General features: G+C 37.3%; 1 protein-coding gene across 4 annotated transcripts in view; it reads left to right on the forward strand.

Annotated features, from left to right (window-relative positions):
• Positions 1-13,346, forward strand: part of ACSL3 (acyl-CoA synthetase long chain family member 3) — a 51,822-nt gene that overhangs the window by 14,767 nt on the left and 23,709 nt on the right. For 2 of the 4 annotated variants that reach the window (XM_075760999.1, XM_075761001.1), the window contains exons 1-3: positions 2,710-2,727; positions 5,668-6,090; positions 12,524-12,701. In XM_075760999.1, the coding sequence (XP_075617114.1) occupies positions 2,725-2,727; positions 5,668-6,090; positions 12,524-12,701 (604 nt within the window). In that variant the 5' untranslated portion in view covers positions 2,710-2,724. Of the gene's footprint in view, positions 1-881; positions 986-2,709; positions 2,728-5,667; positions 6,091-12,523; positions 12,702-13,346 lie in introns of those variants that run through there. The other 2 variants (XM_075761000.1, XM_075761002.1) reach the window with 2 other exon arrangements.

The following is a 13,346-nucleotide window of genomic DNA, read 5'->3' on the forward strand; positions in this document are numbered from 1 at the left end:
AATTGTTAGTTGTCATAATGGAAATATCAGGCAATACGTGAAGATATTTGGTTATTTTGTCCTATCAAGCCTAACGCTGTAAATAACCTTTTTATCCTTTCTGTGAATGTTAACGAATCAATTTTTTTTTTGCAAGATTCTGGGTTTGAGTTTTGTTTGGGTAGTACGTATGACATCACGGCGGTGGAGAAACGGGGCAGTGCGCACCGTGGGTACTCAGCTCCAGCGGCAAACCGTCAGTCCACTGAAACCCTTTTCTGGAAAGGATTATCTGCCTAAGAGCTGAATAGCTGTGTAAATAATAATGTTTGCAGACAGGTAGTAGATACGCAGTGTTTACATTTGCCGCATATTTGAAGTGCGAGTTGCTGGCACAGGTTTTTAAGTGAGACTTATTTCCGCGAAGGTCAATAAATAAAACCTCGATGCGTGGCAGAGCAAAGTCAGTACACGTAATGATTACTGATTTATGTAGTCTTTTTAAAAAGTGCTCAGGAATATTTATTACGCGGATTGAAATGTATTCTCAGCATAGACAGATACACAAACCTCAGTATATTTTTTCCACCCCAAATGGTAGAACCAGTGTTACACTGAGAGACACTGGGGAGGTAGGAGTTTGTCCGGGAGCCGAGGGAGCTGCGGCATTTCCCTAATGCTGTTCAGCCCCCTTCGTTGTCCTGCGTTCGAGTACGAACCCTGACTGCTTGGTTGGGTGCTACGGTAGGCTTGGTTTAACTTGGGTGTTGTGAGCCTAGAGTCTCCAAGGTGACGCGTTGCAGTGTTAGATGAGCAAATTGTTTTATTTATTTGTTATATAAGGCAAGTGAAAGAACAGAGGATATGTTTTATAATATTTAATGGGGATTTTCCATTTTTAGATTTTGCACAGTTGCCTGTGACAGCTCCTGTTGAGTAAACTGAGACGGGAACATCTTGTATCTGCTGTCGTACCTGTACCTGCCACGATGAGAAGTTGCATAAGGTTTCTTTTTCTTGTTAATTCATGCTTTTATTGTAGTGTAATTATTATGAGCAGGTCAATTAGTAAACACATTCCTTTAAGGATTTTTTTTTTTTTTTTAACAAAAGTTTTCTTCTAAAACCAAAGGGTATAACAGTATTAGTAGTATATCAGGCCAAATCACTGATTATGTATTAAGCAGGATCAGTCCTGAAAACTGCCGGTTTACTTCCCCAGACTCGCGAATGAGTGTGCCGATTTGCGTCTTCTCATCGCTGTTGAAAAAATGTATCACATTTTACTTGTGGTCTTAGAGTTTCCTCTTTGACTGCTTCTTGAAACAGAATTACAGTTAAACTGAACAGCTATTACATGTGTGCAGAAACATTCGCTTGCACGGTTTTTCTATAAATTGTAGTCTTGCATAAATGAGCAGCTTTTTCCTCCAGGATTTAATCTGCCAACCTTTCCTGCATCACTAGTCAGGGTTTGAACACTGATTCCTCAAAAAACCCAACAGGATTACGTGAAACCAGAATTCTGTAAGGTTCTGGAAGAACCTGAGCATTTATAGCTAATCTGCAGACTGAACCACGAGGTTAAAGATATTTTTACATGTCGTCTATTTTTATTTGTCAGTGATTAAGCAGGAGTTACCTGAGAACAAAATTCTGGTATTGCAAAGGCGGTGGGCTTCCTCACTGTCTCATAGTCTAACACTTACTAAAACTGCTTAGGATCCTGTTGTCCTCTGCTTTCCATTTTCTGCCCCAAAGTGTTGGGCTTACTTACCCTTTTTAAAGTCAAAAGCAGTCATATACTTCCAAAATTAATGAGGTGACCACAGCGGTATTTCAGTTAAATTTTAAAGCCCCAGTATGGTGTTTCCCTAAGTCTTTCAGAGTTTTTTTTTTTTTTTTTTTTGTTTGTTTGGTACTTTTTAAAGGCAGAATACTTAACAGCAAGCAGCACATTCCTTTCAAGCCTTTCAAATTTGATATAACCTTGAAAATTTCCCTAAAACTTTTAATTTTCAGATTAGTTTTGCAAATTTATTATTAATTATGTATTTTCATGTTGATTTTTTAAAATACTATACATTAAAGGTTCAAAATAGCAATTGTTATAGAGAAAAATGCACGTGCAAACACTGTATCTTAATGAAAACAGTCTTTTTCTTTTATAATGTCATTAAAACTTTTTTTGAGAGGTTAAATGACCTTTTATTTAAAAAAAACCATCCAAACAAACCACAAAAATGCACTGTCATGTTCAGCTGCATGGGTTTTGCTTGCAGTAAAAGAGAGAGATGATTGTCTTACTGCCAGCACTCCAGTCTCAAGTTAGAGTTAAGTTTTGTTTCTACGTTGTCATCCAAATGGGGTTTTTTATTGGGTGCTTAGTGACCCATTTAGCTGAACGTGATAATGTTCTGCTGGAAAGGGCAGTGATAAATCTGCTGGATGAAGGCATTTTAAACTGAAACAATGCACCTCCTCTGATGCTTACCTGGAAGTTTTCTCTTCAGCAACATAGCAAACAGATGAAATCATCAGTTAAAATGCATCTTGTGCTCTTGAGTCACAGAAGGAAACAGGTGAAGGCTTTACTTTGCCACCAAGAAACCTTGTGTCGGGGCTCAGCTCTCTTTAGAACCACCACCCTACAAAGACAGTGGAACTTACCCTTTTAATGAGAATACTAGAGTATGTGTCTGGCTTGTTCAGAAAGGGACTGTGCTTTTCCCACTCCCAGTTACAATGGTAATTACAATTAGTTACAAGCATAGATGATCTGTAAGTATCACAGTCTGAAATGAACTGCCAATTTGTTAGAGATTGGCACAGGAGCACTCTCTCTTGCTAAAGTTTGCTATCTCCTAATTATAAGATTTTAAAGAAAGAAGAATTGAGTCTTATTTGCCCTTTAAGGCAAGAAACTGTATTTGCAAAAGATACTTTTTTTTAATCCTTAAAGAAATTGCATTTCAAGTGGAAAAAAATATTTTTGTGTTAATTTTTAAAATGAACTGTTTGAAATACCTGACTTGTAACAGCTTTACTGAAGGAGAAACTGGAATCATTAGGAATTTACTCGGGGTAACAGGTGTACCTCAGAATAGAGTTCTGGAGCTGGATGCTTACTTTTCTGAGCCAGGGTGACATTCCAAAGTATTTCCCCTTAGTCCGTCCTGTTGGAGTGAGACCCTTTCTTGCGACGCAGCCTTTGCAACATGGCGGGCGTAGCACAATTTACGGTTTGCAGTTCAAAGTAAACGTTTCCAGCTTTGGGGGTTATGTGCAAGTCTTCAGGTAAGGCAGAAGGGAGAGCTCGACATGAGACCATGGCGTGGTTATTTTAGAAATGATGGAAAAGGTTCCTGTCTCCTCCTGAGGTAGGAATAAAGCTGTTGAGAGAACTGCAAAGCTGCTTTTCTGGAAGGGCTCAGTGCCTCTCTCACCAAGGACAGTTAGGAAACCCAGGGAGAATATTTTTGGACAGGCCCAATTGTTTGTCAGACAGGGAATTTCTTTGGAGAACAATTTTCCAAAAGGTGTTAAAACAGCTGCCTCCATTTTTGCTTGTAACAGTGTTTGGTTAAATTCTGTTTCTACTTTGTAGGCGCACAGGGAAGTTCTCCAGCTTTATAAGCAGGGGAAAAAAAAAAAGTCTGTCCTGTCCCACCCCCCCACCCCAATTGGGCCAGGCAAAATTATAGTACAATGTATGACTTTTTGAAATATGGGTAAACTTTTGTTGCGTGAACTCTGGATTCAGCTTTAAAACATCATGTTCTATGCCGCTATCAATAACAGCATAATTTTTCTGGATGGCAGTAGCTTCTTGGCTGGCACACGATTATTGCCGTTAAGTATCCTTCAGTGACAGCCTAAGAACGTAAGTCTTCTCAAACAATTACTGAATTTGCTCTTTAGCCTATTTAAGTTTATATATATATATATTTGTCATTGCTTTTTGCCTTTAATCTGAAAATTAAAATATATACATTTCCATTTTTTAATTTTTTTTTGAGGTTTTAAATCCCTTTCCCCCTCTGCTGCTTGATCCAGTAAGTCCCTACTGTGACGAGCTCCTGTGCTGTATTTGAAACTGTGTCTCTGGGTGCTTTGCAGAGTAGACCTTGATGTTGCTTGGTTCCTTCAAACTGTGTGTAACGATGCAGTGGTAACGATGAGGTTACAGCAGCTTGTTAGGGAAGAAGTTGATGGTGAAATATTTTTGCTTGGAATTTTAAGAAATTGTATGGTTTAGAGAAAGATGGAATTAGTCTTATCCTACAAATGAAGGATGTTGGATTGATCTGTTCTCAAAAGGACCTACAAATCGAAGATTCATTAAAAAGGTTTCTTGCCATTACTACTGAAGGATCTTACATTACTTTTTCAACTCAAATTTCTTTTCATTAGGGTTTTCAAAGAGTCAATGAACATAAGACATCAACAGAGAATAATATGGTACTGGCGCTGTATCTTGAATGAAAATTTACTTAATCTAGAAAGAATTATCAAAGTTGTGCATCTTATGTACACTTCATTATTACTTGCTTGATGTATGGTATTGCTTGTAATACAGTTGTATCAATACATTTGAAAAGTTAACTGTGTGAAGTGTATTTATAGTTCATTTTGCTTTTACGTGTGCAAAACGGATTTTTATAACTGGTAGCTCATTCACCGTTGCAGAAATTAACCTTCAGCCATTATGACAAGTGTCCCTGTTTTCCATAATAATTTTAATTATTTTGTTGATTTTTAATCTTTTAGATAGATGGCATAATTTCTTGCCTCCACAGTGGAATACGTTAGCAAGTTGCATCATTGTGTTCTTGAGGTGTGATAAATGATGCTTTAAATTTAAGAAGTCAGGGTGAATATCCTAGCATCGTTAGGGACCCTGGAAAAAGTTACATATGTCTTCATAGTGCTATTGCTAGGATTTTGGGGATATTTCTAAGCCATTTCCAGTATTTACCAAATATTAGTTAACTTGTTGTTGTATTTATTTATATAACAAGTGTGCGCATTGCATACTGGTACCGAGGCTGAAATCGTAGGGCTGATGGAAAGTCCCTAGGAATAAAGGAACCAGCAAAGTTCTGTTGCGTACAGGGCCTTCATGGAGGAAGGTTACGGTTTCCTTCTCCTGTGTAGGCGTCCCAGTCTGTGTAAGGTTTGGAAAGCATTTCAACGTACTCGGCGATCAGGATTCCCACGTACCGAGCGGTGGCATTGCTCGTGTTCTGAGGGCTTCCGTGGAGGTTGATGACTTACAGTCAGAGGTCAGAAAGATCGCTAGTGAAGATACGCGTGTAGGTATTCTGATGTGGTCGGAGAGAATCTTTTAAATTGTATAATCACGTAACATTTCCAGATAAATACATGCCATTCATGTGTCATTTCATTAAAAACCCAGGTCCTGAATTCCTTAGGTTCTGTGTTTGTGTTACGTAGTGTCCGAAGAAATAAAAATACTGGTAAGCCCTGCAGCCTGTTAAACGGCAACGGAAGAGTTTTCCCTCGTGTATCGGTGTCTTGTTTGGCTTGTGTAAGGGGTTAAGACTTTTAGCCTGATTTCTGCATAAAAAGACCTACTTTGATATGGACTATAATAATTTGTTTGAAAATAACCCCCTTGCCAACAGCTGTAGAGTTTACCACTAACACTGTCTTTTCTCTTTTCAGATCTTTTTGGATCTCTGTCTAACTGATGCACGTTTCCGAACCCTCCCTTGTAACCTTCACGAGCAGCCAAAAATGAAGTTGAAGCATAACATCAACCCTGTTCTTCTACAGTTTATAAACTTTATAATCTTGGTCTACTCCTTTGTAACATACATTCCGTGGTACATATTTTCGGGCTCAAGGCAGGCCATAGCAAAAGCCAAGCAGGTTAAAGCTAAACCTGTGAATAACAAGCCCGGGGGTGCGTACAGATCTGTTAACAGCCTGCATTGCTTAGCTTCAGTGTTATATCCTGGGTGTGATACACTCGACAAAGTTTTTAAATATGCTAAAACTAAATTTAAGGACAAAAAACTCTTGGGAACACGTGAAATCCTAAAAGAGGAGGATGAAATCCAGCCGTCAGGAAAAGTTTTTAAAAAGGTAGGTCTTTTTGCAGTTTGCCTTCAAGAATTTTTGCAAAGTGTGTTTACTTTTTTTTGCAACACTTCTAGTCCAGTAAAGCAAATCGGGGCGGGGGGAAGAAAAGTTTCCCTACTTAGGTTAAGTAGTTGTGAAAAGAGTTAAATTATCTTAATTCCCAATCTTTCATTACTTGGCATTTAAAACAAATCTATGCCTTCTTTTTGCCTTCTTGAGTAGATATCATTTTTTATGGTTTCAGCCAAAGAAAAAACCACAAATATGTTTTAGTACTTGTTTTTTATATTTTGCTGGTGATGTAACCGGCTTTAAAGTTTTCCTTTTAGGTGAATTAAAAAAAAAAAAAGTGTCCCTTTGTGTTATGCACAACTAATCAGATAAATATAGAAAAATTACTAGATGCCTATACTTACATGTGCCTTTCCAGTAAACTTAGCTGTAAATTAAGGATTTACTGTTTTGCTCTGTGAATTCAGGCCTTAAATGAAACTTTTGTTTAGAAAAGGATTGCACAGAATTTAATTGGAAGACTTTTTTTTTTTCCCCTCTTTCAATCTCCTTTAAGGTGATCTACTTCTCTGCCAATCTGTAATCATAGTGTGTGTGGGAGATGTAATTTCAATATAAAACTCTCGTTTCAAGGGACTAACTTTTTGTAGTCTTTTAAGTTCAGGCCTGAGTTGTCAGTGGCTGCTTTCTATTTGTTCAGAGGCATTTAGAAATGCAGTTTTACCTGAAGAAGCAAGTTCAAGATACTGTTAACAGGATACAGGTATTTGTGCGGATATGTGTTAAAGGTCTGCGCTCCTGTATTAGGAGTTGTTAACTACGTGCTATAAAAACAATTTTTAGTTAAGATTAGTTTTCCTGCAGAAGAAAAATTTATCTCTTTATCTAATAAAGGATTCCTTAAATACTGCTAGTTTTAATTCTGATCTAGGAATGTAATGTTTACAGTAGAATTTGGTTGATATCACGATACATGGCAAAGTTCAGTTCTGTTAAAATCTTTATAGAAGCTTTAATTATTAGTGAAACTTACTCCCAGCTATGGAGTTAATTTTTCAGTGTCAGGGAAATGCTGGGAGAAATGGGTGCATGTAATCTTTCTTGATGCACATTTTGCTGCCTCATTGCCCTATAAAGAAATGGAAAGTTCATGTCGTACAAAGTGGCTTCTGAGCATAGATCAGACCTTTGGCTGCCTGTGATCTCTGCTCTGTTTTTCAAACGTAATTAGTAATGTAAGGCTTAAGAACTTAGGAGTTTTAGCCTTTTCCATTATGCAAGCAAAGTGTTCTGCATATTGGAATGCTGAAGAATGTTGGCATTGACCTACTTAAACTACTTGTTTCTAAGTATTTAGACTTAGAAGTTACCTAAGCTAGGTAATTTTGTCTAAGCTTGACACAACAGTTCATTATGGTCCGTTGCCATACTTGCCCTCAAATTATTTTGTTCCAAGTTGGGCATAAGTCACATAAGTCTACTTTAATTTTTTTTTTTTTTTCCATTAAGGAATACAGTGTTTCTTAATATCTCATAACATGTTTTAGCAAGTGAGGAAAATTGGAAAATTTTGCAAGACACCTTGTTGATTCTAAATGTCAGGGTTCTTTTCCTTCGATTTTTGTCTCATAACGTGCATCTTTTTATTGCCTGCTTCCTTTTAGTAAAGGCAACTTGTTGTGGTTTATTTGGTGCAACTTTTCAAAATGGTGCCTGACAATTTTAATTCTTAGATATAAGACATGTCATTTCTATACCTTACATGAGTTGCAGAACTTGTTAATTATTTTTTTTCCGTTCAGAAATTGAACTCGGTGGGAACGATAGATGCATTTTTCTGAGGTCATCTGCAAGTCAGGGGCAGATCAGAATGTAAATCATGGATCTCTGTAGTTACCTATTAGAAGATGTCTCTCTCTGCAGATTGCAATGGGCTAGATTAGCCTAATTAATGATTCATTAATTAATGGGGTAAATATATGTATCTCAAAAAAGTACAATATTAAGGTTGTGATTCTTCGGAGAACTAAGTGTGCTCACACTTCTGGCTAAAATTGTTTTAAAGCTAGATATTTAACACCTTTAAGATCATACTGCATCAATTTATTGAGAGCAGTGCTATCCCAGATAATTGTAATTTCTTGAAGTTTTATGTTATACTGTTCAAAAGATTTATTTATTCCTGTGTAGTTGCCAAAGTAGCAGAAATTCATGGATATTAATAAATACAAATACTTGCTTCTGCTTACTTTGCATTTTATAGTATTTTATATCTGGTTAGTTTTTCTGTTTCCTTCTGTAGTGTCCTTTAATACATGGGTTGGAGAGCGTGCCTAATATTAATTTCATAAAATATGTATTTAAGTCAGGATAAAATAATGTTGAAAATACTTTAGAGATTAAGATGTAATTAACTGGGAAAAAATTCATTAATTTAAGCAGAGCTTACATTTTATGATGCCCAAAAGATGAACCTTATTCTTCCAGTTGATTATTTTATGTTGTCTTACTTATATTGTCATGTGCTTGCTTTTATATATGTTGGTATGTGGATTTTGCTTTGTTTGCGTGTGCGTTCTGTTGTTGGGTGTTTGGGTTGGGTTTTTTTCAGGGGTTATTTGTTTTGTTCTGTTTTAAAAAAGATTGGTAACCAAGAGCGGAATTAGCAGAAACATAGTAAGAAAGACATATTGGGGAACGCAAACACGGTTTGGGTAGGGGAAAGTGGTGCAGCTAAAGCCTGCGAGGCTGTGTGAACGCTTGGGAACGCAGGACGTTGCTCCTGGTAGCTGGTACTGAAGCTTACTGTGACGTTGCAGGTAGGTTCTTGCCGTGCCGAGCCACTGAGCAGTGAACGAGTAGCTTATGATGTTGAAAACCAGAGAGTGCTATGCAAATAATAGTTTAGGGTGGGGTTTTTCAGTGGTGTTCAGCTGCAATCCATGTTTTCACGTGGAAAAGGCTAAAAATGGACACTTCAAATAACCTGCTTTGTATTGTTAATATTTTTTCTGCAAGGAAATGTGTTTAACTTGTGATCACTGGCTTCCAGATTGTAGTCTAGGTTCTTCAAGCCTTATAAGCTCCTTTTAGGAAGACCTTGAAAGTAACTGAGGTCAGGTAGTTTAATGACTCTTCGTGTGCCTGCAGCTTTTTTGAGAACATTTTGTGGCACCTTCACGCTCAAAATTTGATTAGGGTTGCCTTAAAATCCAGATTCAAGAAGTGTTCACTGTGCAGCAAGTATTTAGTCTTTATGCTTTGCTGGATTTCCAAATATGAATACAGTACTCATGTTTAATAATCTTTTCCAATGCATTAAATAGATAACTATTTTTAATAACTTGCAGTTTAAGTATGTTTAGAAGCTGGTGCACTAGAGGGCAGTATTTTTCTATTTAATGCGGTATTTTGAAGTAAGCATTCAAAGGTGCTGTCCCTTCTGGTTTAGTGTTTGGTTTTATGTGTCTCTCTAATCAGTTCTCAATAATCTTGACTTCCTGGGCCCTTCTCTCGCAAACTCTTGGACAGTTTCTTTACACGTGTAAGTAGTTACCTGGCAGAAATAAGTTCTAAAAGTTGTAAAATTAGACGTGTCTGAATGTTTAAAAGATTATGGCATTTAACATCAGTCTTAACAGCTGTTTGCAGTAGAAACTGTACGTTGGAAAATAGTAGGGAAAGCTACTGAGGGAAGGGCCGGGAAGGGAGATGGATTTGAAGATGTCCTCAAACATAAGGAGAGAAACCGTAACCTGCTCTGTGTCCTGCAAAAGAAGCATATAGGGAAATGCAGAAGAAAGGGACACACGGACAGAGGCGGTATATCAATATGTCAGAGAGAGGAAATGCTAGGCATGGGGAGGAAGGGAACATGGGAATTGAAATATATGGAAGGCAGTAGGAAAAGTACAACTCAAAATAGCTGCATTGAAAAAGGTTTTCTCATCTGTTTTCACACGTCGGGGTTCTTCAGAAATATAACTATATTTCTACATCTATAAAAATAACTATACCTAACAGTGCTATGCTTCCCTTCTGTGGGTTTTCTAACCACTTAAAGGAAAGCACCAGTAAGGCCTTCTTTCACTACTTGATATCAAACTTGTTTAAGCAATGAGAATAAATTATTTAAGAGAATAAAAAAAGAAGAAATGCTGGGCATGGGGAGGAAGGGAGCATGGGAATTTAAATAAATGGCAGGCAGTAGGAAAAGTACAACTCAGAGTGTCATTCCGGTTTTGACCCTTTAATGATTTATTCTTTCAACTGTTGTGAGTTACGTAGCGAATGATGGGAATTACCAAAACATGTTCATATACAGATTGGCAAACTTAACAGAAACAGTAACAAGAATCTGCTTGTATTTTTTGGCCTAATTATTTGAGAGCAGCATCCCTGAGGCCACGCTGTAAGTAGAATATAATGTGGAAAGGGTGTCGCCCGATTAATTTCTGTAAATTATTTTCAACTGATGAGCTTGTCAAGAATTTCCAAGTCTGCCAAAAATACCGCACTTGGGGGAAGAATGTCCCGTACTGGAATTAAAATTCCAAATTACTGAAATTTGGACGGACAGGCATAGGTGCAGTATTTTCTTTGGAAGCAGTAAAAGTTTTGCCATACCAGAAGTATCTTGGTGTGTGGAAACCGAAAGGAGCTCCCAGGTCCTTGTCCTTGGGGGCTGTAGGTGCGAGCGCGGGTGGCAGCGTGAGCCCCGTGCCCCGCGGTGCTGCGAGCGTGGGGAGGCAGCGATGCCGCTGTGATTCTCGCTCCGGTTACAGCAGGAACGCTCAATGTGATCTTTCTTCTCCAGTAAGGTTTCTGGCTCTGTATTTGCCAGTGAAGCTGAGTTTCTGTAAATAAACCAGGAAAACCTGAGCAGATATTTGTGTGAGAACTGTTTGTTTTCCGGTGAAATTGCTAAGTATTGTTACTGTTGGCAAGTCTTGTTTTTTGGCTTGGATAAATCTTATTTATCCATGAAGATATTTATGAAATTTCCAAGCAGCTATGTATATAACCTGTCCCGAGTTAAAAAGTTTTGTCCTGCAAAACAAGTAGGTGAATGAGCAATAAGCTGTAAAGCTGTAGTACGTACAACTCGGCTACCCAATAGTGAAATTCTGCAGTTTGAAAAAGTGTTTTGATAAATCTACTAGATCATATTTTTCTATTAAAGTTTGAGAGAGATTTTAAAATTTGTTTTATTAAGGAGGTGGATGTGGAAATACAGACATACTAGAATGGAGCTACATGCCAAAAAGTTACTAGATTTTACAGCCCACAAGTTTGAAATTTAGTTAAAGTTGATAAATGAAATCCGGAAAACAGAGGGAGGAGGGAGAAGTTTGCTTTTCTAGCCTTTTTTTTTTTTTTTTTTTTTTTAAGCATTTGCTTGCATTTTTTGCTAATACTGTGTAGCCAAAGGAAATGTCTGAAATACTAGACCAATAAAAATTAGTTTTCAAAATTGTCAAGGTGCTTGTATAACTTGGCAGGTAAGATATAACAATTTGAGTCTGGATTTTCAGTGCAAAATGTCTTCTCTGTATCTGTATATGAAAATTTCTAGGATGTCGTCAAAGAAATAACCGGTCACTCTGTGAGAAAATAGTACTATAAGGTGCAAGTGCACACACAGAAATCTGTGACAGATAGTGAACTGTAAATTCAAGTCCAATTTTACTGTGCACCAGCTTTTCCATGTAGAAGAAAAGTGAGATTGCTTAACTTTTTCCACATGAGTTTTCGGTACTGAGATTTGCCAGTAATTCCCAGTCCAGTCTTCTGTCCCACTTTTGTTTAACAGTAAAGAAAGAACAAAAAGATTACTCTTCTTTCCCCTGACCTTTGTTTCGGGACAAACAAAGAGAAGGGAATTTCACAATTTCTGACTGAGGGCCTGTTGATATACTGCTGTCTGGATTCCAGTTTTCCTGATTTTTGTGGGTTTTTTTTATAAGAACGAACACCTCTGTATCGTATTTGTATAGGAGAACCACAGCCCAACTATCCAAGAAAGCAAATATAGAGTATGTATTGTACTAGCTAGTGCTTGTCACTCTTTATTTAAAATAAAACAAACCTTTGTAAAAAGACTAAAGGCCCATGGGTCAGATAACCACGGCTTTTCGTAGGGCTTCTGAAGCTACGAAATACGGTGGGAATCACGTGCTTTCCTAGTGTAGAAAACAGAAACTGAGGTGATAACATGCGTGGAGATATTGCAGTATTTGTGTTGGAACTTCCATGGTCCCTGTAGTTTTTGGCAAGAATATTATTCATTATCTTGAATGAACTGCTTTTAGAATTTAAGCAACTTTTCCTTCAAACATCTGTGGTTTCTTCACGTGGATAAAGATATAGTAGGACATGTGTTAAGGATTTTGGTTTTCTAAATTGTATTTATTATTCTTATTAGGTCATCCTTGGCAAGTACACCTGGCTTTCATACGAAGACGTATACATTAAAGCTGTTAATTTTGGAAATGGCCTAGCAGTGTTGGGTCAGCAACCAAAGACTAACATTGCTATCTTCTGCGAGACTAGAGCCGAGTGGATGATCGCAGCACAAGCCTGCTTTATGTGCAACTACCAGCGTAAGCATGCATCTCTCCTAACAAATTTATGTCTCTTGATCTTACAGCCCAATCTGAAAACAAGCCTTTTTTTTTTACTTCACTTTGCACACTAGGAAAACTTTATATTAAGTTTATACGGAGCATTTAAAACTACAGATAAAAAATACTGCCTAAAGTAGAGCCTGTGTACTTTGTAGTGGTTTGCCTTACTGAATGGGGAAATATGTGCTTGTTTGCAGCTGGAGTATGGTTTCAGTAAGTATATCTTGCTCAATGGATTTGAGAGGTTTATTTTATTTTTAATCTCAAATCAGTACAGATTCCCAAGTTTCTAAAAACAAACAAAAAATCACTTATGAATTCATTGACTCAGTTTCAGAAGTTGACGTCAAACCTTCATCTGTGCCTGTAAGTTTGGTGTGGGGTTTTTTTTTAATGAACATTTTGTCAACTCTTCAATTTTGATTTTGGTTCGTTTATTGTATTGTTTTCTCTAAAGAGTGAAAAGGAACGAGTAAGCCCTGAGCTTATTTTGGACAGCTCTTTCAAATTAAAAAGTTGCTTAGTAACTCCTTTACCAAACTGTAAGTCATTCCTTAACTCAAACCTTAGGCTGAGCCTGATACTTTTTTTTTTTACATTTTTATAGTTTTCTTACTTCTC

Source organism: Balearica regulorum, chromosome 9 (assembly GCF_011004875.1).
Source record: "Balearica regulorum gibbericeps isolate bBalReg1 chromosome 9, bBalReg1.pri, whole genome shotgun sequence".
NCBI lineage: Eukaryota > Metazoa > Chordata > Aves > Gruiformes > Gruidae > Balearica > Balearica regulorum.